The sequence below is a fragment of the Strix uralensis genome, chromosome 18 (genome assembly GCF_047716275.1).
Source record: "Strix uralensis isolate ZFMK-TIS-50842 chromosome 18, bStrUra1, whole genome shotgun sequence".
Lineage (NCBI taxonomy): Eukaryota > Metazoa > Chordata > Aves > Strigiformes > Strigidae > Strix > Strix uralensis.
Genome location: NC_133989.1, coordinates 377,265 through 401,051, shown reverse-complemented (window position 1 = coordinate 401,051; position 23,787 = coordinate 377,265). Strand labels below are relative to the sequence as shown.

General features: G+C 58.1%; 1 protein-coding gene across 7 annotated transcripts in view; it reads right to left on the bottom strand.

Moving 5' to 3' along the window:
* Nucleotides 1-728: 728 nt before the first annotated feature.
* The window catches only part of CDH22 (cadherin 22), an 83,451-nt gene continuing 60,392 nt past the window's right edge, over nt 729-23,787 (bottom strand). For 4 of the 7 annotated variants that reach the window (XM_074888103.1, XM_074888105.1, XM_074888104.1 and 1 more), the window contains 5 exons: nt 21,485-21,621; nt 13,633-13,754; nt 13,206-13,323; nt 4,911-5,162; nt 729-3,689 (listed from right to left, as the gene is read on the bottom strand). In XM_074888103.1, coding sequence (XP_074744204.1) covers nt 3,151-3,689; nt 4,911-5,162; nt 13,206-13,323; nt 13,633-13,754; nt 21,485-21,621 — 1,168 coding nt within the window. In that variant the 3' untranslated portion in view covers nt 729-3,150. The other 3 variants (XM_074888106.1, XR_012631399.1, XM_074888108.1) reach the window with 3 other exon arrangements.

Below are 23,787 nucleotides of genomic sequence, written 5' to 3'. Positions count from 1 at the left end.
CGGTACCTGAGCAGGATCTGTGCCTGTGGGAGGTTGGTCAACTGCAAGGCCGCCTGTGACTCAAGAGAACAACACCGAAGACGCACTTTTCAAAGAACATGGAGGAACTCTGTCGGCTGAGGAAGGGAGACCATGAGGACGCATCACCAGACTTTGTTGCTCGGTGTGCAGTTTGCCTCTGCCCGTTCTGCAGGACGAAGGACCGACGACCCCCGCGCAGGACGAGCTGCTCCCTCCCCACGGGCAGCGCTGCAGGGACTGTGCTGAGGAGCCCACGGCCGGCTGCGGTGGCTCAGCCTGGACCCCGGTGCCAGGGGGCTCTGGCTGGGGGCAGGCGCGGCAGACACGCACCCCGCACCTCAGGCCACCCAAAGCACAACCTGACCTTCTCCTGCGGAAGAGACGGAGAAAGCCAAGGGCATTTTTTTCATCATTTCCTTCAAATTCAGACAGAAAAATTGACCCTTCTCTTGAAGAAGCTTTTTCTAATGAGCCTTTAATGAACAATAGGAAGAAGCCCAAGAAGCGGCGTCCTGCCCAGGGGAAGGTGCTGTGAGGGGCAGGCAGTTTGGCCGCCAGCTCTCAGCAGGGAACATGCTAACAGGCTGTGCCTGGGCCCACCCTGCTGTACAGCAGCCAGCCCGGTCCCTCTGGGAAGGCGCCGATGGGACCGTGAAGTGCAACGTGAGGAAACGAAACAAGAAAAAATAAGCAAATAAGACCCAGGCTAGACGACAAGGAAATAATTTATTTCCAGGTCCTAGAAAGACCTTGAAAAAATAACAAGGGTGAGGAAATCAACCTCCTAATTTCATTTGGGTAGAGAAAGAAAACCAAAATGACTCCATCAGACACTGTGGCAGCTGCCAGCTGCTCCTGCAGGTGCGGGTGGGCAGGGAGCGCAGGGCAGCGCCGCGCAGGGCAGCCGGCTCGCTCGGCACCGCGCTCCTCCCGTATTTACATGTGGGGTAGAAATTAAAACGCAAGCGTGCGCGCATGCGTGCTGGAGAGAACTGGCTGGTCAGGGGTGGGGAGTATCCCGGTGGGAGGGTTTGCTAAACACATACCCTGTCAGACCCCATCTGCCATGGACAGAGCCCTGCTATTGCACAACACTTCTGCTAGAGGAAGGGCCAGCTCCAGAGGGGCTTGGGCACAGCTGTTCAGCTCGGAGGGAAAACACGAACACATTCCTGAGGAAAGAGAGGGCTTTCTCCGTTCTCCAGCTCTGGCGTGCGGGGCATCGCCTGCCTGAGGCGGCGTGGCCAGAGCCAGCACTCGAGGGCCAGCACCAAGCAGCCCGTTGGCCCCCTGCTGCCTCCCCAGCATCATCACAGTGAACCAGCAGCCACCTCTTTGCGCGGGGCCAGAGACACCCTGAGAAGCGAGCAGCTCCCGGCCCCAGTGCGGCAGCCACGTGCTGCTCCCATGTGAGCTGACACGGCGGCAGTGGGCAGGAGCCACCAAGGGCAGGAGCCACGGCAAAGACACGTCCTGCCCCTCTCCACTGTCAGGTCTCACGCTGCAGCCAAAGGACCAACACCAGCAGCCAGGAAGCAACACACAGTAAAAAATGAACACGCATGTACATTTACAGTTAAAACCTTCTCCAAGGAGAGAAAACACTGTGGCTAAACTAAAAGGACAAACCCAATGACAAGCCCAGGATGTGTCAGGCCTTGGGAGACCTTATCTGTTACCTATCAATGATATAATTGATTTTTATCCAACATGAACAGATAAGGAGCTGCACTAGCCAGCACGGCTGGAGAAGCTGCCCAAGGGAGTTGCTTAACACGCTAGTCAGTTTACGCCGGGTGGAGTCAGCAGGCGGGGAAGGTGCAGGGCACTGAGTGCTCTCCTCCAGCATCATCCCACCGGCCCGAGGAGCAATGGCACATCCCGCCGGCCTCCTCCCAACCTGCCTCCCGAACCAGGGATTTCGTACAAAAGCGGCCCCGCTGCGGGAGCTCATGCCGGTTTCTTGCAGGGCACTGTGAAGGGCAGGGACACCCGGGTACCCCGAGGTGTCACAGACCTGCCTGGGCCGCACAGCAGCACCAGCAGGATCTGGCCTAGGCGCAGGTCCTGGGGATTGCTTTTCTGACACCAGTGGTGATGCTTTACTGTCAAGCTGGGTGTACGCAGGAATTATCCCTCCAAACCAGGGGGCTGAGGTCCCCTTGCTCCCTACAGCACAGTCCTCTAACCAGGACGCAGCTGCCCCACCTCCCCGGCCAGGGTGCACCGAGGTCCTGCCCGCACCGTTTGGTGGAGAGCTGGCGCGGGGCGAGCGCCCTGCAGACCCGGGCCCGGCCTGCTCCGTGCTCCGCGGCCCAGGCATGGCACCGCGCCTCAGTGTCTGTCACCGGGGCCATGGCACATCCGGACCTTACGGACAACGCCCACTGTGGAGGGAGGGAGAGCCCCCTCAGACCACAAACAGCTTTGATAACCACAAGAAAGGTCTAAGAACCGAGAGGTGAAGCAGCTGCAGCTTAGAGGCAGAGTGTGTTCAGACGTGCACTCCAGCGCAGCGGTCGCTCCAGGCGGGATGTGACCTTGGAGCCCCCATCCAGCACGTGCCGCCCCGGCGCCCAGAGAGAAGGGGGACTCTAAAAAGCGAGTGAACCTAAGGGGGAAAAAGCTGAACAGAAGTTAAAAGCTTGTTTCCCTCTGCAAGGAAAGCTCTTAAAGAAATCAAAGCACTTCAAATGCTCTGACTCAAGTGACAAAAACAATTTAGACAACAAAAGGCTCCCGGTTTGCTCTTCCTCTCCTGAACTGGGCTCACTGAACAGATCTATTTAAATGATAATTTGTGGGGGAGAAACTCCCTCCAAACTCTCTTGAATTAGATTCTCTCTTCCTTAAATTAATGCGTAGTGCTTTAATGGAGACTGGTGTTAAGGAGATGCCGATGGCTGGCGGCTCCTCTGGGCGCTCCGGCCTCGCCACACGGCGCGGCAGCACCCGGGCAGGAGGCAGCTGCGAGGAGCACGTCAGCCGGTGCCCCTGGCCCCGCGGCACAGCCCCTCTGCGGCCGCTGCAGAGCCCGGCCGGAGACATGCGCTGTCCCCGCGCGGCACCTCGCAGCACAGAGCCCCGGTCCAGGAGGTGCCGGCGGCCTGGCGGGGGTCGGCGGGACGGCTAGGACTCCTCGGTGTCCTCCTCGCCCCTGCGCCCCACGTACAGCGCTGCCAGCTGCCGGAAACGCGGCCCCCAGCCCCCCAGGTAGGAGAAGTCCTGCTCCGAGGCGCTGGACCAGGTGTTGATGGAGCTCAGGGAGGGCACGGGGGAGTCTGAGCCCTCGAAGGCGTAGGTCTGGAACGAGTCGTAGGGCGGCACAGAGAGGTCCTCATCCGCCTGCTCCACCTTCCTGCAGATATAGTCCCTGAACACGGAGAAGTCCAGGTCCGGGCTCTGCACCCACTGCGGGAGGGCGCGGAGCTCGGAGGCTGGGTTTCCACCCAGGCCCCCCTCTCCGGGCCCCCCGCCCCCGTCACCACCTTTGATCTCGCTGAAGTCGTAGAGGCTGCGCAGGGCCGACATGTCGTAGGCCTCCGTGTCCTGCTCGCCACCCCCTTCGTCATTGTATTTGATGACATTGTCCCTCATGTCCTCGTCATCCTCAGAGGTCAGGTGGCTTTTGTGGTGTCGCTTCAGCGTGAGGATCAGAAGGATGAGCACTGGGAAAGGAAGAGACGGTCAGAGGGGTGCAGGGTGGCACGGTGCAGGGGCACAGCCCCCTCCAGCACGAGCAGCGCCACACCCAAGACTGCTGGCACGTTCCTGCCAGCCAGGCTCATCCAGCAGCAGCGGCGCTGTGGCACTGCCTGGGCGAGAGGTTTGCCTGGGCTCCAGTGCAGACCAGGAGGTTTCTTCCCCATGCACTGCGACCGCGGAGAGAGGAGGGAGAGATGGATGAATGCATGGCTGGACAAACGGATGGATTCTGCAGAAGATGAATAGGAAAAGGGGGTGCATGAATCACAGCGGCAGCCAAATGTTGGGAGGGTGAATGTGGAGCAGATGGCAGAGAGCCTGAGCAACGAGCCGCAGCTGTGTCCTGGATCATCATCCCTTCATCCCATCACCTTTAAAGCACCGATGTGCACTTTATTCATTTGGGCAATTAGGCAGAAATTTGTTTGCGCTGCGTTGGAAAATGAAACCAGTGTAAAGTGCACCCTGTGGGAAAGGGTTTTCTAAATGGAGACACAGCAGGCGATGGGGAGCAGAAACGTGCCAAGGAGAGGAGCCCTCACTGCACAAGGCACTGGCTTCCGCAGGCAGCGCCGGGGAACCAGCTGCGAGCCAGCACTGATGCCGGAGGCTTTCAGCAGCACCATCCACCAGCTGCCCCAGGCTAAACCCGAGGGCACTGCAGCACCCCTCTCCCAGAGCCCCTTCCCACGCACGCACAAGCCCACGCTTCCCCCGTGCCTTCTCGCCGTGCCGTGCTGGCCTGTCACAAGCTTGTGCCAGCGTGTCGGGGCAGCTGGCGGCACTCCCAGGGCACAGGTCCCGGCCTGGGCAACGCTCTGGTCTGTGCGCACCCCCGTGCCCCCCAGCTTGGCGGCCTGCCCACGCGCTCACACGTGCTCGAACGCTGACCGCCCCCAGAGCTCTGAGGTGAGACACAACCGTCTGCCCCACACCCGAGGTAAGAGCCTGCTGAGCCCAGCAGGCAGGAGCTGGGGCAAACGTGGGAGCTTCCTGGTGGTCCCCCCCCGGCAGGGGCTGGGTGTCCTGCCCCCCACGCTGCAGCCACCAGCACGGGGACGGGGGCAGAGGAGCCTGTGCCATGCCTGCAGCAACTGCCTGCGCTTGTCTTTACGATGCTGGATGGAGAAGAGAGGGGACAGGGGACAGGGCAGGAGGCGGCCGGGGGACAGGTGGGCACTCACCGACCAGGATGAGGACGCACACCAACAGCGCGATGAGGGCGCCAGGGCTCAGCGTAGCCGACACAATGTAGGCTGTGCTGTTGCAGGACTGGATGGCCCCGTTGCTGTCGCAGCCGCAGATGCGGATGGTCAGAGTCCCAGTGCTGCTGAGGGCCGGGGGGCCACTGTCCACCACCAAAATAGGGAGCAAGTACACATCCTGCTCCTGGCGATTGAAGCCCATCCTCTGCGTGTGCACTGCAGCTGTGTTGTCTGCAGGGAACAAGGAAACCCACAGCAAAGTCACTCCCGTAGCTCAGCCAGCAGGACTCCTCCACGCTCAAGATGAACAGTGGTCGTTCGTGCGCCAGCTCCAGCAGCGGCTCAAAGACGGGACGGGTGGTCCCTCCTCTCCATCACAGGGGAGCAGGAGCCAGGTCGTGGCTCCCCTGCGCCACCGCCCCCAGCAGCCCGAGCGCCCGGAGGAGACCAGCTCTGCTCCAGCACGTGCCCCTTGACCAGGCACCTCGGGGCCAGCCCGGCACCTCACCCGCCAGCACCCAGGGCACGGCGAGCCCAGCACAGGATCAATAGCACGCAGGCGTCTGAGCTGTGCTGACAAACAACACAGTCAGAGCAGAGAGAGGTTAAAAACCTTCCAGAAGACCCTCTAAGAGTGGCACAGAGCAGGAATCGGGATAAAAATCAGTTGCTGACAGAGACCAGAGTGGACGGGGGTCTGCAAGAGCAGCTACTGCTTCCAAACCTGAGAGCTAGGGGTGAAGGGTCCTGCCAGAGCCGGAGGGCCAAATACCCCCAGGAGGACCCTTTGTAACTTCTGAAGGAGCAGGCAGAGCTCCTCCCAGCCAAGTCAGCCAAGTCAGCCCTCCTCCTCCCCATCAGCTCAAGCCCTGCTGTTTCAGGGGCTCAGCGGCACAGCATAACCCAGCACAATCCCATTAATGCAGCCACTTCACGGGACCCTCCAGGGCCCCAGTGTCAGAGCTGAACCTGAGCAGCAGCTGCACCCCAACAACCCGGAGCGGGGAGGGCAGGAACAGGGACTGAAAACCAGTTCAGCTCCCTGCTCCTGTGTGCTGGTCCCCGCCAGCCAGCAGCAGAGCGGGCAGGAAGGGATTGAAGAGTCGCTGAACAATTGTGGCCAGATGTCAGAAGTCGCTGCCGACTGTCTGCAGTCTTTATCTAATAAAACGTAGATTGACCCGCTCACAGCAAGGTGCTGCTGTCTACAGACTCTCTCCTCATTGCACCTGATTTATGGTGGACTGGCCCCTTTCTGTATCAATCAGCTTTTCGATCGGAAAAGACATCTATTCTAATTGTGGCTCTTGGGCTGCCTGCCACCACGGAAATTGCTGTATGGATCGGGTGCTGCACGGGAGCACACGGGCCACAGCGGGGACAGGAGGCGAGCCAAGAGCGGAGCAGTGGGGCAGGCAGAGGCTGAGCCACGGCACTGGGAGATCCACTGGCCGCAGGGGCAGCGGGGCAGATCCCGGAGGCACCACGCAGCAGCTGGGGCAGAGCACCGAGCCCATCACCCCCCTGGCTGCTCAGGGCTGGGGGCAACGGCAGTTTGAGCAGAGTCTGCAGGGATCCCAGTGCTGAGCCCTCGCCCGGCTCTGCCCGTACCACCGGCAGAGGCACAGACGACCTGCCCACAGCACTGCTGCAACCGGCCCTCGCAAAGCCGAGCGAGGGCAGGGCCGGTCTCTGCTTCACGAAGTCTGGAGGAGGAGGAGCTGGGGCAATCTGCACCCCCTGTGCTGCCACCGTGCGAAGGGGCAAAGGCGAAGCCCACCCAGCGCATGCTGGAGCGAAGCACGGCGTGGTGCAGCGGGAGCGAGCGCAGAGCAGAAACAGCAATAAGGCAAATGCTTGTGCGAGTCGATCTGGGGACACCTGGCCTCAGAAGGGAGATGCTGCCTGCAGCTGCAGCGCCGGCAGCCTGCGGAGGGCAGGACCCGCAGCTCAGCGCACGATCCTTCTGTACCACATGCCTTGCCGGGCTCCTCTCCTCCTACGTGAGGCAGAGCTCACCGACTCTCTGCCTGGGCAGCCACCCGGTCCTGCAGGACATGGGCCACCGCGGCCACGGCTCCTGGAGCACCACGTGGCTCCAGCACAGAGACAACTGGGCAGAGCTGCCCCGAGGAGCAGGGCAGCACTAGCCCCGGGGCGGCGGGGAGCCGGAGCATGTGCGGCAGCAGCAGAGTCCACTGAGAAGCTGCCTACTGCCTACCACGGACAAGCTAGGAGAAAAAATTATTGCTATTCTAATCATTTGCACAAAGGTAACAAGATCTCATTCGGTGCTGCTCCCTCAGCTTGCTGCAGCATAGCAGGGAGATATAAATAACGTTAATGGCACCATCTCAGCAAGAGGCCAGGACTAACTCCTAGCTAGCCCAGCTAAGCATAAGCCTCGGTCATCTGGATCCAGCGGAGATGAAGCCACAGGACAGAAAGGACAGATCAACTCACTGTGAGCAAGCAAGGCTCTGGCCTGCCCAGGAAGGTTGCCTTTGCCGGCACCATCACACCAGTCAAGCAACCAGCCTGAGCTCGTGGCCGGATCCTGGCTCGGAGGATCCCCGTGCACAGCCCTGCCCCTCCACGTGCTGCTCAGCTCATCTCTGGTCTGATGAACCGCTGTGCCTGGGAGCTCTCCCCTTCAGCGCTGAGTAAATGCAGGCGTAGCACCAGCTCCTCACCTCTGGAAATGCAGCAGAAGGCTGGTGAGTCCCTTTCTGTTTACAGCCAGCTCAGCTCCTATTAGGGACCTGCCACAAGGCACACTGTATTTTTAGAAATAGTCTCTAGAAATCAAGGGGAAATGCATATGCAAGTCGCAGAGAGGCAGCCACTAACCTCAGCTCAGCTGAGACTGCTCAGACAGCGTGTTGCACCGCTGAGCCCCCTCACACCTCCGAGTATGGGAAAGAGAAATATTTTCACCACTGAACCCACAAAGTCAAAATAAAGCAGCCAGTGCTTAAATATATCAGCAGTGCGACAGACAGCTCTGATCCGAGAAACCTCAGCTCAGAAAGGGGCTGAGGTCTTGCTCTGTAACCCAGAACTCGGTACTAGGGGGAGAGACAAAAATCACAACTACAAAACACTATTTCAGACATCATGAAACTACATTTTCTCTCTTAACAGGGTGACATGAGCACCTCCTACGGGAGGGAGACCCACAGAAATTTCACACCCACACCTGTGATGCTGCTCACCAAGGCTGGACAGCCAGACCCCAGCCTGGCAGAGCCCAGCTCCCTCCAGGCACCGAGACGCCTCCAGCCACCTCCCTGCTGCCCACTGACTGTGCCCTCGGCTCCCCCGGCGCCCCGGACAACTGTCTTCTGTGCCGGGTGTTTACACCCCTGCTACTTGCAAACTTCTGCGTTCCCTTCTGAGATACTCCAGAAAAAGCAGTGCTGCTGCCAGACAAGGTAGTCTATTTAATAGACCATAGATGTGAAGAAAATTTTGTCCAGATCTGGTAAAATGTATCCTGGAAAATGCATCCAAAGCAATCTTCTACAAAACAATGTAATTTCTCTTGGTACAGTTGTTTCTTTACATGCAGCTGACCCAAGGCAGTTGCTTCAGGATGCGTGTCCTGGCACAGATCTGTTTGCATCTGCACAGCCGGAGTCATTGCGAGGAAAAGCCAGGCAGGCCTGGCCCTGCAGCCTCTCGTGTCTCTGCCTCTGCAGCAGCTTTCTGCTAAGGTCATTTCTGGGGTCATGAGGTTGAGAAGCAGCATTTCCCAGGCGGTGGCACTGAAATTTGAGCAGATGTTAATCCACAGCTTTCCTGTACAGATGAGTTTGGATCTCCACACTTAAGTTTTCCTGCCCAATCCCCCTGAGGTTGTGCCACGTGCTCTCTGAAGGCCCAAGCCAAACCTTTTACTATCGTTGCCCTCTTGCTACACAAAGTGACGCTTCCTGCGCAGGTTTCCTATGCCCCCATCCCCCCAGTGGTGTTATCCTGTGCTGCATCCCATCACCTTGTGTGACAGACTGGAGGTGGCTCCTCCGCCAGCCCGAGGAGCACGTCACCAGAGAAGGCAGAAACCAACCTGAGTCGAGTGTGCAGGGACCTGTCCACACTGCTGCAAGAGAAAAGTTTAGGAACGCTATATACTCTGGTGGTAGTGTAACATCACTAGGAATAATAAAATAATTAAGTCTCTCAGACTCCCTCTCCAAAGAGGCTCTTGGCAGCTTCAAAGACAGAGCTAATAAATCCTACTCATAACTGAATCTTGAACAGTGCTAGGCGAGCAGAGGGGAGCAACTACCTCCAGTTTGGATTTCGATATCCCTGCCTCTCCCACAGTCCTGGGGCCTCATGAGCATCTGCCTCCCCCTTCTCCAGCAGCTGTTCTGCAGCCCGGGTGCTGCCCAAAAGGAGCAGACCCCCCGCTCCAGCCCCAGGCAGGTGCAGCTGGTAGGAGAACTACCGATTATTCCCTTTTGCCTCTTCCTTCTCCCAAGTTCTCTGGGTGCCAGGCCACAGCACCACCGCTGCTCATTTGCCTTTTGCTCAGCCCCTGCGGAGATTTGATGCTGTTTTTCACCCCCTCCATCAGATCAGCATCTGCACTGCTTGTGCCGAGACCAGCATCCCTGCGGGCTGGAGGAGGCTTCCTCTATCCTGAGGCAATCGTTGAATCCTAACATTTTGCTTTTGATTGTTATGATTTTCAGATCTTCTATCACCCATTACATGCTCTTAATGAGACCTGCAGAGAGTTCAGACATCTGCTTGCCTAGCCCTTGGGCTCTGGAGTCAGCAGCTCCATGTGTCACTCCATATTATGTAGCACCCTTCCAGGTTGCTGGGCTTGGATTCCTTCTACCATCCCTTCCAACACAATTAGCATTTCTTGGAGAACATGATTTCAGGCTTTAATTGCCTTTGATCCTTCTGTAATCAATTTTCTCAGGCCAGAAAGCCCCAGCAAAAGGCGAGTTGGGAGGCAGAGGATGGTGAATGCCTTTGGAATGGCACCAACTGGAGCTGGGTGAGGTCAGCTTTTCCAATTCTATCTCTTCCTTTAGGCATCTTCCTTCTGGATCGCGGCTGCTGTTACCATACATGACATTTATTCCTTGTCTGATGAATAAGGAGGTGCTTGAGCACTCCCTTGGACAGAGCAAAAGCAAGGAAAGAGAGACCAGTAGGAAATGGCACTGTTCCTAGAGGCCTGGCTCCTGCAGCCCAGCCGTAGTCCAGCTAACGTAGCCTCCCGCAGGGTCACCTTTTGCTCTGCTACCTCTGACCTGGAGCCAGCAGCTCTGTGTGCTGCCGCGAGCTGGCGAGCGGGGCTGTGGGTGCTTGCTGCTGGCGTTTTGCAGGGGCCAGCCCCATCCCTGCGGTTTCAGCTGCAGTGGGGCCTGACCCGGCAGGGTTTGGGCAAGAGGCCGTGTCGTGGTGGTATCAGGCTGCAGACGACCTGCTCTGTGACCGCTGCCATGCACACAGTTACTAGCAGGCCCTCCACCAGCTCTTCATCTGACAGACAGCTTGACCCACCAGTCACCCCTACAACCCTCGCAGGCTTCCCCCACGCTGCCCATGAGGAGCCCCGGAAGGGCCCGGCTGCGCTCAGCGTCCTCCCCCACCCTCCTGCGCTACACCCTGGCCCCGCTCCTGCCCCTGCGATGGGGCTCTTGCGCTCCAGATTCTCCCGACCCACACTCCTGCTTCCCCAGACTCGTGCCTGCCCAAGCAGCCCCCGCCGCGCTCCCCTGCTCCCCGGGGTGCACCAGCAGCCCCCAGAGCCCCCCGCGCTGGGGCCATCTCGGTGGCCTCCCCAGCAGCCCGCAGCCACCCCGGCTCCCCGCTGGCCCGCCCTGCCTGGTGAACCCCAATGGGAGCGGTCCCCAGTGATGCGGGTCCCTGTGCGCTGAGGACAAGTCACTCTCCCGAGGTGGCTTTCTGCTGCCTTGCAGGAGCCAAGGGAAGTAGGGGCAAAGCAAGGGAGAGAAGGATTTAAGCAAGAGCTTAGCTAATCCATCTGTGCTGACATCCATCAGTGTCACTCCTTGGCTGCAAAAGCAATATTTATAAATCACGTTTCAAAACTGGCTACAAATTTGTACAAAGAAACAGATGGGCTGGTGGTAGCAGTTTGTCACCACTGATATTTATATGGAGGAGCAGAGACAAGTGCAAGAGGGGTGAACATGCGAGAGAGAGGCAAGTGGGGGACAAAGGAGGGTGCAGCAAGGGAACTCATGAGAGCAAGGGACGAAGGCGAGTGCACCCAGGGCGCTCGATGGACTGGAGAGAGTTGAGGGGTGGGAGAACTCAAAGGGAGGGAGACGGCACTGAGACGCACTCACATCAGAACGAGGGGTGCCGCCATCTGCACAGGCAGCCGCCTCCTCTTGCTGCGGAAGACAGCGTCGCTTGGCAATTGGGAGGGTCTCTAAACACCCTGGGAATAACCCTGCAGCAACAGCAGTTGTTTTCCCGAGAGCAGAAGGCGGGAGATGATGCCAGCTTTTACTCATTTTATGCAGTGTTGCACCACATGCAAGGTTTGTGGGATCGTTTAGCACGAAGGATTACCCTGTGCAACGAGAGCCTCGTCCCACTCAAGAGAGCAGCAGCTCGGGAGGAGACGGCAGCGCATGAGCCCGTGTCCTGCAGCCTCCCGCAACGCCAGTTCTTGGGCCGCTGCACAAAAGGGGGCGATCCCCGCGCAGCGAAGCGGCCCCCGCCAAGCTCCTGCACCCCCAGGCCAGGCCAGGCCCCCGGCAGCAGGTTGGGCAGCAGCGACGGCTCCAGGATCGCAGAGCAGGGAGTGCAGCCCCGGGCCGGAGGGTCCCTCCGGAGGGGTGCGGGTGGGGCGGGCACCGGGTGTGACTCGGTGCACTCAAGCACATTTGCATAAGGTCCTTCAGAGGAAGCGAAGGAAGTTAATCGCTGGGTGCAGGGCAAAATCTTGCAGAGGATTAAAGCTGGCCTACATGATAAGAAGCAAAGGTCTTGTGAACAGCTGCCCCGTGAGTGCAGCAGGAGGGACTCAGGTCAGTGACAGCTGCGCTTTTTAGGACACCAAGCAGTGTCAGTCCTTCCAGGATTATGTCTGAAGCTTTTTGCTGCAAGTTCTGTCTTGACTATCCCTAATAATGCTGAACCCAACTGAGCAACCAGGATCTTACGTCAGCAGAAGGCTCCTCTGATAAGCTCAGAACAAACTAAATCAGACCTTTGACAGATGAAGCTGCAAAAACAAAGGAAAAAAATGATTTAAAAAAAGCCCAAAAAACAAAGCAGCATTTCAACGTGGTCTGCTGGCTTCTACCTGGGCTGGGCCCTTTAACAAGTAAGTGCACATCTGCCTGGAGAAGATCGCGGTATCTGCAAGGGTCACTGCTGCACTTACTGCTGCAATCAGCACCTAAATTCACCCAAAACACCAGTCAAAAATAGGAAGCAGCCCAATAACTACCTTTCTGGACTGATATTGTCTGTGCAAACGCAGCCTGACCTTGCTGTCCGTAAAGCCAAAGAGCAGCCAGGGCTCAGCCAGCAAAACCTGTGTTGCGCCCCGTCAGTCCAGCAGCAGGAGGGGATGGAGCTGTCAGGAGCCGCTCAGCCAGAGGCATAAAGAACCCCGGAGCTCCCCAGAGGAACGGGCAGGCCCTGCCCGGCTGCACTTCCTGAGGGACAGGATGAGCCTCAGGAGATGCAGAGGAACCGCAGTGCCGAGCCACCACCCCACGGGGAATCCAGCTCTGCTGGCCACGTCCCAGGTAGCCCGCAACAGCCGAGGGCCAGCTACTGCACGGCCGCTGCCTCCCAGGACTCCCGAGTGGCTCCTGTTTGCCGGGGGCACGGGGGCTGCCCGCCCGCCCGGCGGCCCCAGGATGACCCACGCCCCAGGATTTACCTTGGAGAGGGATAAACCATAATGCTCAAAACATGAGCGTGTTCATCAGTAAATCCACATCATCTCCTTGCCTGCAGGCAGGTTGGAGGTTTCGCATCAAGAAAGGGACCGAGAGCCCTGAAAACACAGAAGGCTAACCAGGCAGCACGAGGGGAGCTTTGGACCTGTCTGCAGCAGAGAAGAAAGCTGACAGAGCCTCTGTGAGGAAATCCAAACCGCCAGCTGCCCAGTCCCACCATCTGAGGACAGCAAGGAGCCCTGTGGAGTACCCAAAGCATCCGGAGCTCTATCGGGCACAGACGGACTACCAGCCCCCACCTCCCTCCCCACGGCCAGCCTGGGGGCTGCAGGACTGGGATGGGCGCCGCAGGGCTTACCCTTAATATCCAGTAGAGAAAAGTGGTGGTTGTTGGTGGCTTCAGGTGCCAGTGTGAAGTAGAAACGATGGCCGCTCTGAGGCTCATCACGGTCCACAACGCTTATTGTCTGGATCAGCTGTGGAGAGAAAGCAGAGGTGAGACTCAGTGCTGCCTCCGCATCCCCTCCCGCGGGCCCTGCTCGCAGGGTCCAGCCCAGCAGAGCATCACCAGCTTCTGCCACAGCCAGGGAGGAAGGAGCCTCTGCCCCTGCCGACGGGCTCAGCTGTGGGACACCAGCCAAGCAGCTCCCAGCGTGGCAGCAGCTGCGCGAGAAGACGTTCAGGGGAAGGACGAGCAGGCTGGCACCGCTCCAGAGCACGGCCCAGCATGAGGCTGCTGCAGGCACTGGTGGAGACTGGGAAAAGGGCTGGGGGACACCAGCTACCTGGCCTGGCTTGGCATCCTCACACACAGCAGCTTCGTAAGGAGTGGCGAGCTCGGGCGGATTGTCGTTCACATCCAGGATACGGATACGGAGAGAGGCTCTGGACACCTGCGAGTGATTATCTGAAACAAAGAAAGAAGCAGAGCTTCAGCAGGAAGCGTCGTCTGCCCCTAGCAGGGAGCGAACCCTCCTCGCCTCTGTCCATCCAGAGGCCACGGCGGCCACGCAGCACCGCAGCCCTGCCTGCCCGCGGCACAGACCGAGCATTGCTTGGCCTCCCCGCACCCCTTCTCCAGCGTGGAAACCCGACCGCTGCGCAGCTCCCAAGGACTCCCGGAACACTGCTGCTGGCCCGATCTACCCCTGGAAAAGCTGAGCAGCCCCAAGCTGCTCAGGGTCAGTCACCACCGATGAGTGTCTGCTGCAGCCGGGCAGCAGCAAGACGGGACAAGCGAATTCAGACACGAGAACATCACAGCCCAAGCTGGATCCCGACCCTCACACCCCAGTGGCTGAGAGGCCAGCGAGCAGAGCTGGGGTGTGAAACAGCTGGGATCAACCCAAAGCACAGGGGTGACGAAACCTGCCACGTGCACCTCACTGCAGCCGGGTGATCTGGGGCTGGATGCTCCCCGCCAAGGCGCGAGGCTCCTGCCCGGGGAACCGGGGTCGTGCACACTCACAATGGTTTTTGCATTGCCATCAGCAGCTTGAACTTGAACCTAGCACCGTCTGCCAGCAGGCACAGGGGGTCACACCGTGAGATCTAGGGCAGCCCCTCCACCCCTGCCTTACCCAGGCAGCAGTCCTGGGGGCTTGCAGCCCACTCCCCGCCCATGGGGCACAGGCACCCACTGCACTGTTCGGGGACAGGGAGGACACCGACAGCTCCGTTCACTGCAGCGCTGCTCTACCCCACACACATGCTGCAAAGGTACACTGAGCCCTCGCTGTGAGATTACAAATCACTCTGGAGGGCCTTATGCTTTCTGAAGCACCTCATGTGCTTCCAGAAATGAGAACTCCTTCATACTCCATCTCCTTTGTTTTACCCAGAGGTTGCAACTGTGAAAGACCCGTTGCCTCTCTCCTTGCTCGGGCAGGAGCTCTGCTGCTTGTTTGTCTGTAAAATTAATGCTGGCCCCCACAGATCAGGTGGGGGAGGACCCAGGGGAGAGGAGATTTAGTGCTGCTCCATAATTAGCTGGGAACCTAAGCCCCCTCCCCAGAGCTGCCTTCACCCTGTTCTCGCGTTATCACTCCCTCTCACCCAGACCAGCTGCTCTGGTGATTAGATGGTTGTTTTCGGGGGAGGGAGGCAGAAGTCGTGACTAAAAGCCTGGAACTATGTGTTATTTTAAAAGGCATGTTGGTACAGTGAAATAAACTGCAATTGCTTTCAGGCAGAGAGGAAGGGGGAGGCAGCAGGGCAGGAAGGGAGCGCGGGGGAGGCGGAGGGGTGTGCCTGATGCCCACCGGGGCCACAAGCCAGCAAGAGGAAAAAGGTTCAATTCCTGCAAGAAGGACAACTGCATCTCATCACCCTCTCCTCAGCCTGCAGGAAGATGAACAACCACCCCTGCTGCTCAGCTCGGAAGGCTGGCACAGCCCTGGAGGAACTGCCGGGGAAAGAAGAGGAAAGGCAGAAAGAGGAGTGAGGAAGGAGGACCCGGGACCCCATCTCTTCCCCAATGCCCCACGGTGCCCGAGCCGCTGGGAGCAGGAGCCACTCCCCGTGCTGCCAAACTCTCCCCAGGACCTCTCAGCACGGCGGGGCCGGGGGGCCAGGTCAGGACACCCAGGTGAGCCCGAGCACAGCAGCTTCCCCTCATGAGCACCTCTCCCAGGCCGTCAGGAGGGATACGGTCAGTGTATTCAGAGCTGGGCACAACCACAGGGCTGTCCTCTTCCGCAGCATCAGCCGGCAGCTCCAGGAGTGCTTTATGCCGCACACGTGAGCAGGGTCATCCACGCGCCACGGCGCAGCGCGAGGACCCGCGTGACCCCTCTGCCAGAGCCGTAACTAACATCCCGCTCCCCGAGCACAGCTCAAAGCAGAGCTGTTCTCCCTAAATGCACCCTGTCATAAAAAAAGCTCTCCTTTTGCCCCTTCCGAAATTGCTGAAGCCTGAGGCCCACGCTTGCCCTAGCTCAGTGACAGGGTTAAAATTTGATGTCTCCAGGAACATCAAGGTTAGAAATGCAACCACCGCATCATTGTCTGCGCTTCCAGTGAGGTACACGTCGGCTTCTTTTTATTTTGCCTGTACCGTGATCTATTTGCAGGTTCCTCAAATGCTTTCTTTATCAACCTTCCTCTTCCTTTGAGCCAGTACCTGGATTTATGGGTGGAAAATATGAAAAATGGTTGGATGTATTCGAAAAAAAGTTATCTCCAAAACATCTCTGAAATATGTTTTCTGTAACTGTGTGGCATAAACTGAATTTATGATGGTCAGAAGCGCGATTAAAGACCGTTGCAGTACCTCTGTGATGAAAGGCGCGATGCAAGGCACGACGTGCCTGACCAGTGCAGACTTCGCATCTGCAAGGCCAAAAAGCTCTGACCTCTCCACGCAGAGAAGTGCAGGCGCACACCCCCAGGTGTGCTCCAGCACACGGCAGTGAACACTCAGCGGACACCTACCACAGAGCCGCAGAGCGGGCAGGCGGGGGCTGTGGGAAGGTGCCGGAACGCGCCTGCGAGGGGCTTTGCCAAGCAGCTGCTGGCCGGCGGCCGGGATGGAGGGTTGCACGTGCCAGGCTGAGTGCGACGGGAGAGGAAAAAAGTCATCTTCCATTGCGGCGTCTCTCCTCGGTATTCCAGCTCAGCTGACTGACATGCAAATTAGTTTAATTATTTCTTCTTCTAAAATAAATTATATTTTGCAGTGGCTGCAATATGTTGTGTCAGGCAAAATTACATTCAATATTTTTAAACTAATTGATGTCAGCCTTGAGAAAACCTGATTGACAGCAGTAAGGAAACCAGGCTGCTACCTAAATGCTTTCCTAAATTAAAATTAAACATGCCGCTTTTCTGCATTTCCTTCAGGAGTTGGAATACTATTAATCTGAAAAGACTGAAGAAAGAGACATGGAAAATACAGAGAACGAGAGGGAGATGCTGGGAAGGCAGCAGGGCAGTACGGAGCCCCAGGCTGGTGCCCGGCAGCTGCCTGTGCCAACATGGGCTGAATTATTTCAGAGCCGCTGGAGCCTGCCAGGGGTGGGGGACAGAGTCCTGCCCACCGCCTCCACGCTGCAGCCTCCGCACTTCGAGTGCAGTCTGCACCCCCGTGCCAGGGGCTGCTCGACAGGCAGTGACGGGCAGCGAGGGATGGGCAGCGCAGCGCAGGGCCGGGCAGCGCCCTGGCTTTGGAGCGGGAGAAAGCCACAGGCCTGCTGCACAGCCACGCTGAGGCAGAGACTCAAATGCTCCGGCTGAATCTTCAGCCACATCCCAAAGTATTTTTTCTTAATTTAATTAATCATGAAAGTAATTTGAACAGGACAATATTCAGATGCAGAACGCCAACAACTCGCCCTCTCCCTGGGTTCCAGACAGACAACTCTGGAAGCTCTGCAGCAGCAGCTCAGTGATGGGAATGGATGGCAGAGCCGCTCGGCCACCCCTGCCACAGCAGGCAAAGGGGGACCCGGGGTTACTGCTGCGCTGGGATCCAGTCCTTACCCCTCCAGACCCTCACACAAACTCACAGTAACGAAGCACTTTGCATTTTTGCACCCAAACCTCTACTGTGAAGCTCCAAACCCCTGCTGAAGCACACACCCCGCTGCCCTCCCGCCTGCCCACAGCCACGCAGCGCTACCACCTGCAGAGCCGGTGCCTGGCAGCTTTCCTGGGCCTGAAGCACAGTTTGAGGAGAGCCCAGAGGACCGTGGGCTGCAGCACGGGGGAAACACAGCTCACGGGCGCTGCTGGGTGCAGTGTACAACCCACCCTCTTCTGCATCAAGACCAAACTGGTACAATACTGAATTCAAGATTTTTACATCAGTAGGGAAGCCGGAAGAGGCCAGAGTGGAATTTATTCCTCACTATCTCAGCAAACTGGGAGAACAAAACGCAGAACAGAAGACGGGGATGGGCCACGCTGGTTTCCAGTGCTCATGCCACAGCTGTGAAGCTCAGGGCGGTTTTGGAGATGTCAGCGCAGCTGCTTGACTGCAAAGCGGAGCGCTGATGGCAAGGACAAAGCAGGGGCATGCCAGGGGTATGGCTCATCGGACACGGGCGGCTACATCAGAGGCTGGAGCTGAAAATGTGGCTCCCAGCTGAGGGGAAGCAAAGCAGAAGCAGCAGTTAAGCCAAGTAACATATAAATGGCTCTCACCTCTCCTGAGTCCTGCCCAAACTCAGCAGCATGAGAGTCATTAAATCGCATCCAAACACAATGCTCTGATTAAAGCCAGTCTCCAGCAGGAAGATTTATCATCTCAATTACCAGCAGTGGACACAGCAGTCAAGGCCTCATCATTTTACATGAGCAAAGAGGAAAACAGGAAGAGAATCACTAATATTAGCCCAAGGAAGGTAAACAGCTTGCGAGTGAGATGAAGATTTATCTCTGGAAACGCTTGGCCTGGTCCCAGGCCAGATTTGCTGAACAGCCCCTGTGGTTCCTGCTGGCTGCCGCGCTGCAAGGCCAAATGTTCTGCTGGTCACCAGCCGGCCAAGGCAGCTCACGTGGGGGGAGACCCATCCCTCCTCCCCTTTCACGGGTAGCAGGCAGCCCAGCCAGCCCCGCAGGGGTGGCCAGGAACCTCCTGCGGCTTCTCTTACGGCTCCTCAGATGCAAACACACCCCCCGGGGTACCTGCAGGTGGGACACACACCCCTGGACGTGGTCTCTGCCGCAGCAGCACCAGGTCCCAGCCAGGGCTCAGCTCTTGTACCAAGCGGCTCAAACCCAACAGCCAGGCTTCCTGCGGGAACACCTTCCGCTGGCTAAACCTGTCTCAGAACAGTCCTGCCGGCAGACAGGGTGGCAGCTTGAGGAGGCTGCAGGGAGGCAGCACCTCGGTGCAACGTGCTCTGGGCTGCGGGAACTGAGCGGGCATGGCCCCACGGCAGCGGGGCAGGCACGGCTGCCCACCAGCCCGGGCACGAGCCCAGGCACCAGGACACCCCATGGGCTCGCTCCACTCCTTCTGCAGAGTTTACATCTCACCAAGGAAAGAGGAAGAATATTTGATGCCTTGTCTCCGACGGAGTTGACAGTGTCCTACTGGCTGTGGAGCGGATCCTGTGGCAGCCAGCTGCAACCCTCATGCCCACGGCGGGGCCCTGCCAGCTCCTCCCGGCCCTGGACACCGGTGTGCCAGGAACCACGGAACTGCCGGACGTGGCGCTGCCAGCACAGAGGCTCCCACCGCCCCGTGCTCCGCGCTCACGCTGCTGCAGCTGATCCCAGTGCGCCAGGCACGGTCTGACAGTGCTGCACGTCTCTGCACCAAAACCCCTCCATCACTTGGAAGGCTGTACCTTTACAACTGCCCTTTCCACTAGAGGATTCAGACATAAATTGTACTTTAAATTCAATATCAGTCATTAATATTTCATGATTACAAAACGTTAAGGATAATGTCACTGGGAGGAATGTCTGGGCAGTTAAAACGGATGAGTCAGAGCTCACCACGGGAGAAGTCAGAGTGCTCAAGAGCCTCCCCGGCTTTTGAAGCAATCCGGCCTGACAGGCTTCCCTGCCGGAGGGGAGCCACAGCCTTTACTGACTTGTTCTGAAATCCTAGCCACTGTGTGTAAATATTGTCCTTCTGATTCGTGTCACCTCATGTTTCCTCTGGATGCCGAGTTGTGCTGCAACGCCGCGATCCCCTCCTCCTCGGCCACTGCTGGCAGAGCCTCCCCCCAGAGCCCCCAGGATGTGCCATGGCTCTGCTGTGGGCCACCCTCCCTCCAGTGCGGCCGGGCAGCGCCGGCATGCCTGCCCACGGCTGCCTGATCTGGGCAGGGCTCACGACAGCACCACGGGCAGACAGCGCAGAGGTCAGCCCCGCCGGCAGACACAAAGCATTGATGCAGAGGGACTTGGACACGCATCGGAGCCAGAGACACCCCCGGGGCTGCAGGGCTCTGGCCAGGGCCGCAGCCCCCTTGCCTGGCCAGAGCGGATGGCTGCCACCGCAGCGGGGTGGCCCCACAGCAGGAACTGATCTCTGGGCCCCAAGTCAGGCCTTGACTTGGCTCCTTGAACATGAATGGCATCTTCCTGCTCAAGAACAAGCAAAGAAACAAGAACTAGAACTCCAAGAGGCCTCTTGGAGCGAAGCCTGGGGAGGGCTCCTGCACACGGGCAGACAGGTCTGCAGATGTCAGACGGTGCTTCGCAGCCCGAGCAACTCCTGGGTACCGCTGCCGCGGGGTGGCAGAGCACAGCAGGTCCCAGGCTGTCCTGGCGACTTGCGCATCCCAAATGTGGAAAACTTTGAAGAATACAGGCAAAGACTTTTTGCTTCCCAGCATGGTGCCTGGGATTGAAGCCCCTTCTCCATCTTCAGGCTCAGAAAAAGCAGGAACACAGAGCACTCCCTGGGGCCCAGGGGCCAGATCCACCACCGCACGCAGGAGCTGCGGAGCCCGTGAGCCAAGGCACTGTGCAAACATGACAGAGGGCAGCAGGATGCCCACGGCAGCTTCCTACCCACAGCGGAACACCTGCAGGGATGCAAAACCTGCCCTTGGCTACTATTATTTTCTTTTTATTCCTCAAGAGGAGTTTATTCAGAGCTCCTTTGAGCAGCAAGACCCAGATTTGTTCTTTTCTCTCTTAACTGGAGAAGAAAAGACAAACAGAACTTCTGCTGGAAGCATCCACACCAGGCTCCGCCGCCCCCGTCACACGGAGGGAAGATAAACTAACAAAGCCCGCAGAGCTGTTCCCTCCCGCCTCTCCCAGCTGGGTGTGAGCAGATTTGGCAGGCACTGTAAATACAGGCTAAAGGACAGCACAGCCATAAGGGATGGGAGAGACCATCACCAGGGCCCTGAGGGTCAAAAAAGAGCTAATTTCGTAAAAGAGCTTCACCTCATCCTCCAGCTGAGACTTTTCCTGGTGGGCTGCAGGGTGAGGCCAAGCACTGTGGCCAGAGCCAGGCAGCGCCGCTGCTCCCCCTGCCCAGCACAGGGGCTCCCAGACTCTGCCCCTGCAGCCCCTCCCCACCGCTGCGGTGCTGGGACGCCCGCCCGCTCTGCGCTGTGCCCCACCAAGGCTGCAGCCACACGAAGGGCGGGGAGACCAAGGAGGAAGGGCACGGGAGGCATCCAGAGCCACGAATCCCACGTGCAGGTACAGCCCGCAAATCCCAACCACCACGAGCCCCTCACAGGGGCGGGCGCTGGCAGCCGCCTGTGCCGCAGGGCTCCGGCTGATGGGACACCCCCCCGGCACGCAGCCGAGCCGCGGGGATGCAGGTGATGTGAGCAGAGACCCCCTGGGAGCCCCCAGAGCCGCTCTGCAGGTGTCAGCGCAGGGAGCGAGCTGCACAGGGATGACTGGCAGAGCTGGCGCATAGATAACACAAATCTGATTAGTGTTCATCAAATATACTATTCGACCATGCTCCCTTATTAATGCTCGAGTCAGGGAGAGTATTTTTAGGTCGTCTAGGGAGACGTCAGACTCAGTGCTGCTGCGTTTTGGTTTTTTTTGGTTTTTGGTTTTTTTTTTGTTTGTTTTTTTTTTTTAACCTCAGTGTTAATTAACACTTGCATCTTGGTCACCTCTGCAGTGAACACACCCATGTTTCCCCCTCTGCCCCACTCTGGTCAGCACAGACCGTCTGCTCCACGCAGCTGCCCTCCACCTCACCTGCTTCCATCGCCAGGACAGTGATGTTGTGCCACCCTGCCGTCTCCCGGTCCAGGACCTTTCCTGTCACAATGGCACCTGTGTTGGCATCGATGTCGAAGATCCTCTCCATGTCCGTGCTGCGGTCGATGGCGTACCTGAGACCAGGCAAAATGGGAAACTCAATGGCTGATGTGCCAAGCCCAACCCTGCCACCAGCCCCAGGGTGCAGGGATCTAACGCAACAGGCCCTGTATCACTGCTCTCACTTCTCCTCCGCAGCAGCGTGCTACATGAAGGCCACGTTTCTACCAGGCTGCAAAGCCCAGAGCCCTCAAGTAGAATTGAAGTGTGGCTTTTGGTGCATAAAGTGGAACTAAGCACAGACTGTGGACAAGGGGAAAAACGGGCTCTGATGGGAACCTTATGCTGAGGACAGACAGCGATATGAGAATCACAGGGTGTAACTCCACTCATGACTTAGGGAACCTTCAGAGCTACAGGTTCAGGAGAAACACCAACCCAAGCGGAAGGAGGGCACCCCTGTGCGAGGAGCCCACGTCCCCCACCTCCCTCTCCCCTGATGCTGCCACAGCACCCACCCCAGTGAGAGCCGGAGGGCAGCCCAGCAGCACGTGGGCAGGCCACGAGCCAGACCTGCCGCCAGCCCGAACCTCTGCTACGGCGGTTATGGGTGGCAAGGTCTCCTCTGAATCCAGAGCAAACCTCTGCAACTGGAGCAAGAACCCTGGCAGCAGAGGTGGGCAACGGCCAGCACCCCCCAATCAACACAGCGCATCATCCCCAGCAGCCCTGAGATTTGCCCTGGTTTGGGCTTCCCAGTTCCAGAGGAGCAGCTGAAGAGCTCCTCCAGCTCTGACCGGCTCCAGCTGCTCAGCAGGCACCCTCCACACGCAGCTCTTTCTCCTCCTTCAGCTGCTGCGGTGCTGCCCCAAACAGGCCCCTCCCTGGGCACCCCAACCACAGCCCACTGCTCCCTGGGCCACGTCTGGAGAGCAGGACTCCCACCTCGTCCCAAAAGGCAGCCCTACAGCTCATGAGAAGAGCCAGGCACTGGGTGTAGCCCGTGACTTAGCCCTGACACCACGAGCCCACACAATCAGTCCCAGTGGCAAATCTCCTGCATTTCCAACCATTACACGCGAAATAAAGCAAACTAACATTAAATCAGGGCACAATTAGATGTGTGCTCCTTGGGGAAGGGACTGGAAGGGAAGCCCAATCCAGCTGAGGCCCTCGAGCACAGCCGTAACACAAATAACAAACACCACACTGCAATCAGAATTAGAAATCCAGAAGGCCTACAAATCACAAACAATACAGCATAATGTTATTGTGTACAGCATCTTTCACACACTCTGCATCCCAGAGTGCTTTACAGAATTAAATAATACAACACAGCAAAGAATACAAAGGATAAATTACCAAAAGGAGGGCTGTGAATAAATTAAAGCCTTCAGTCACACGTCCAACAACAGAAGGAAGATAAATGCAGGGACAAAGCAAGCTGGAAAGCTGACAAGACTGGACAGTACAGGCCACGTCAGATGAGAGGAGCAGCGCAGGACGGGCTCCAGGCTGGAGGCACGGTGGGGACGGTGGAGGTGGCTTTCCCGGGTGTTTGCAGCTAGCCCGGCACAGCCCAGCTGTGGTCCGCGGGTCCATCACCCGCGTGGCTCATGGCCAGGAACACCAGCTCACCCTGCGCAGGCAGGGACAGCTCTGCACAAAGGCATCGGTGGCCTTGGGGCCCTTCTGCCCCATGCCCTGAGGGGGACCAGCTGCAGGTGAGAATGTCTCCCGAGGGCACCCATCATGCAAAGGCATTTCTGTGCTGTATAAGTCTTACACAGTACCAGACTATGTTCCCTAGCTCTCTCCCTTTCAGACAGACAGGGGGATGAAAGACGAAATACAACGGCTCTTACTTGTACTTAAGGAAGAACGTTCAAAAATCACTTTCTAAATTGCGTGCACACACACGCACGCTCCAGCGTGCTCTGTACCTGTGTGGCTGGCTTCCTCCCCGCTCCTGGCACCTACAGGGATGGGGATCTGCCACACAAAGCCAGGTACCAGCCCAGGCATCTCTGAACCAACCGCCAGGCACTTCCCAGCCATCCTGCATCTTCTGCCCCAACTCCCAGCTGGAAACAGCCTCTACAGGCCCCAGAAGGGACAGCGACACTGTGCTGGCACGTACCGCAGCCTCTCATCTGCTCTGCTGACTGCAAAGGGAGAGGAGAGGTCTGGCTCCTCGGACTTGTACACATCAGTCCAATGTACTGGCTGGAGGAGGAACA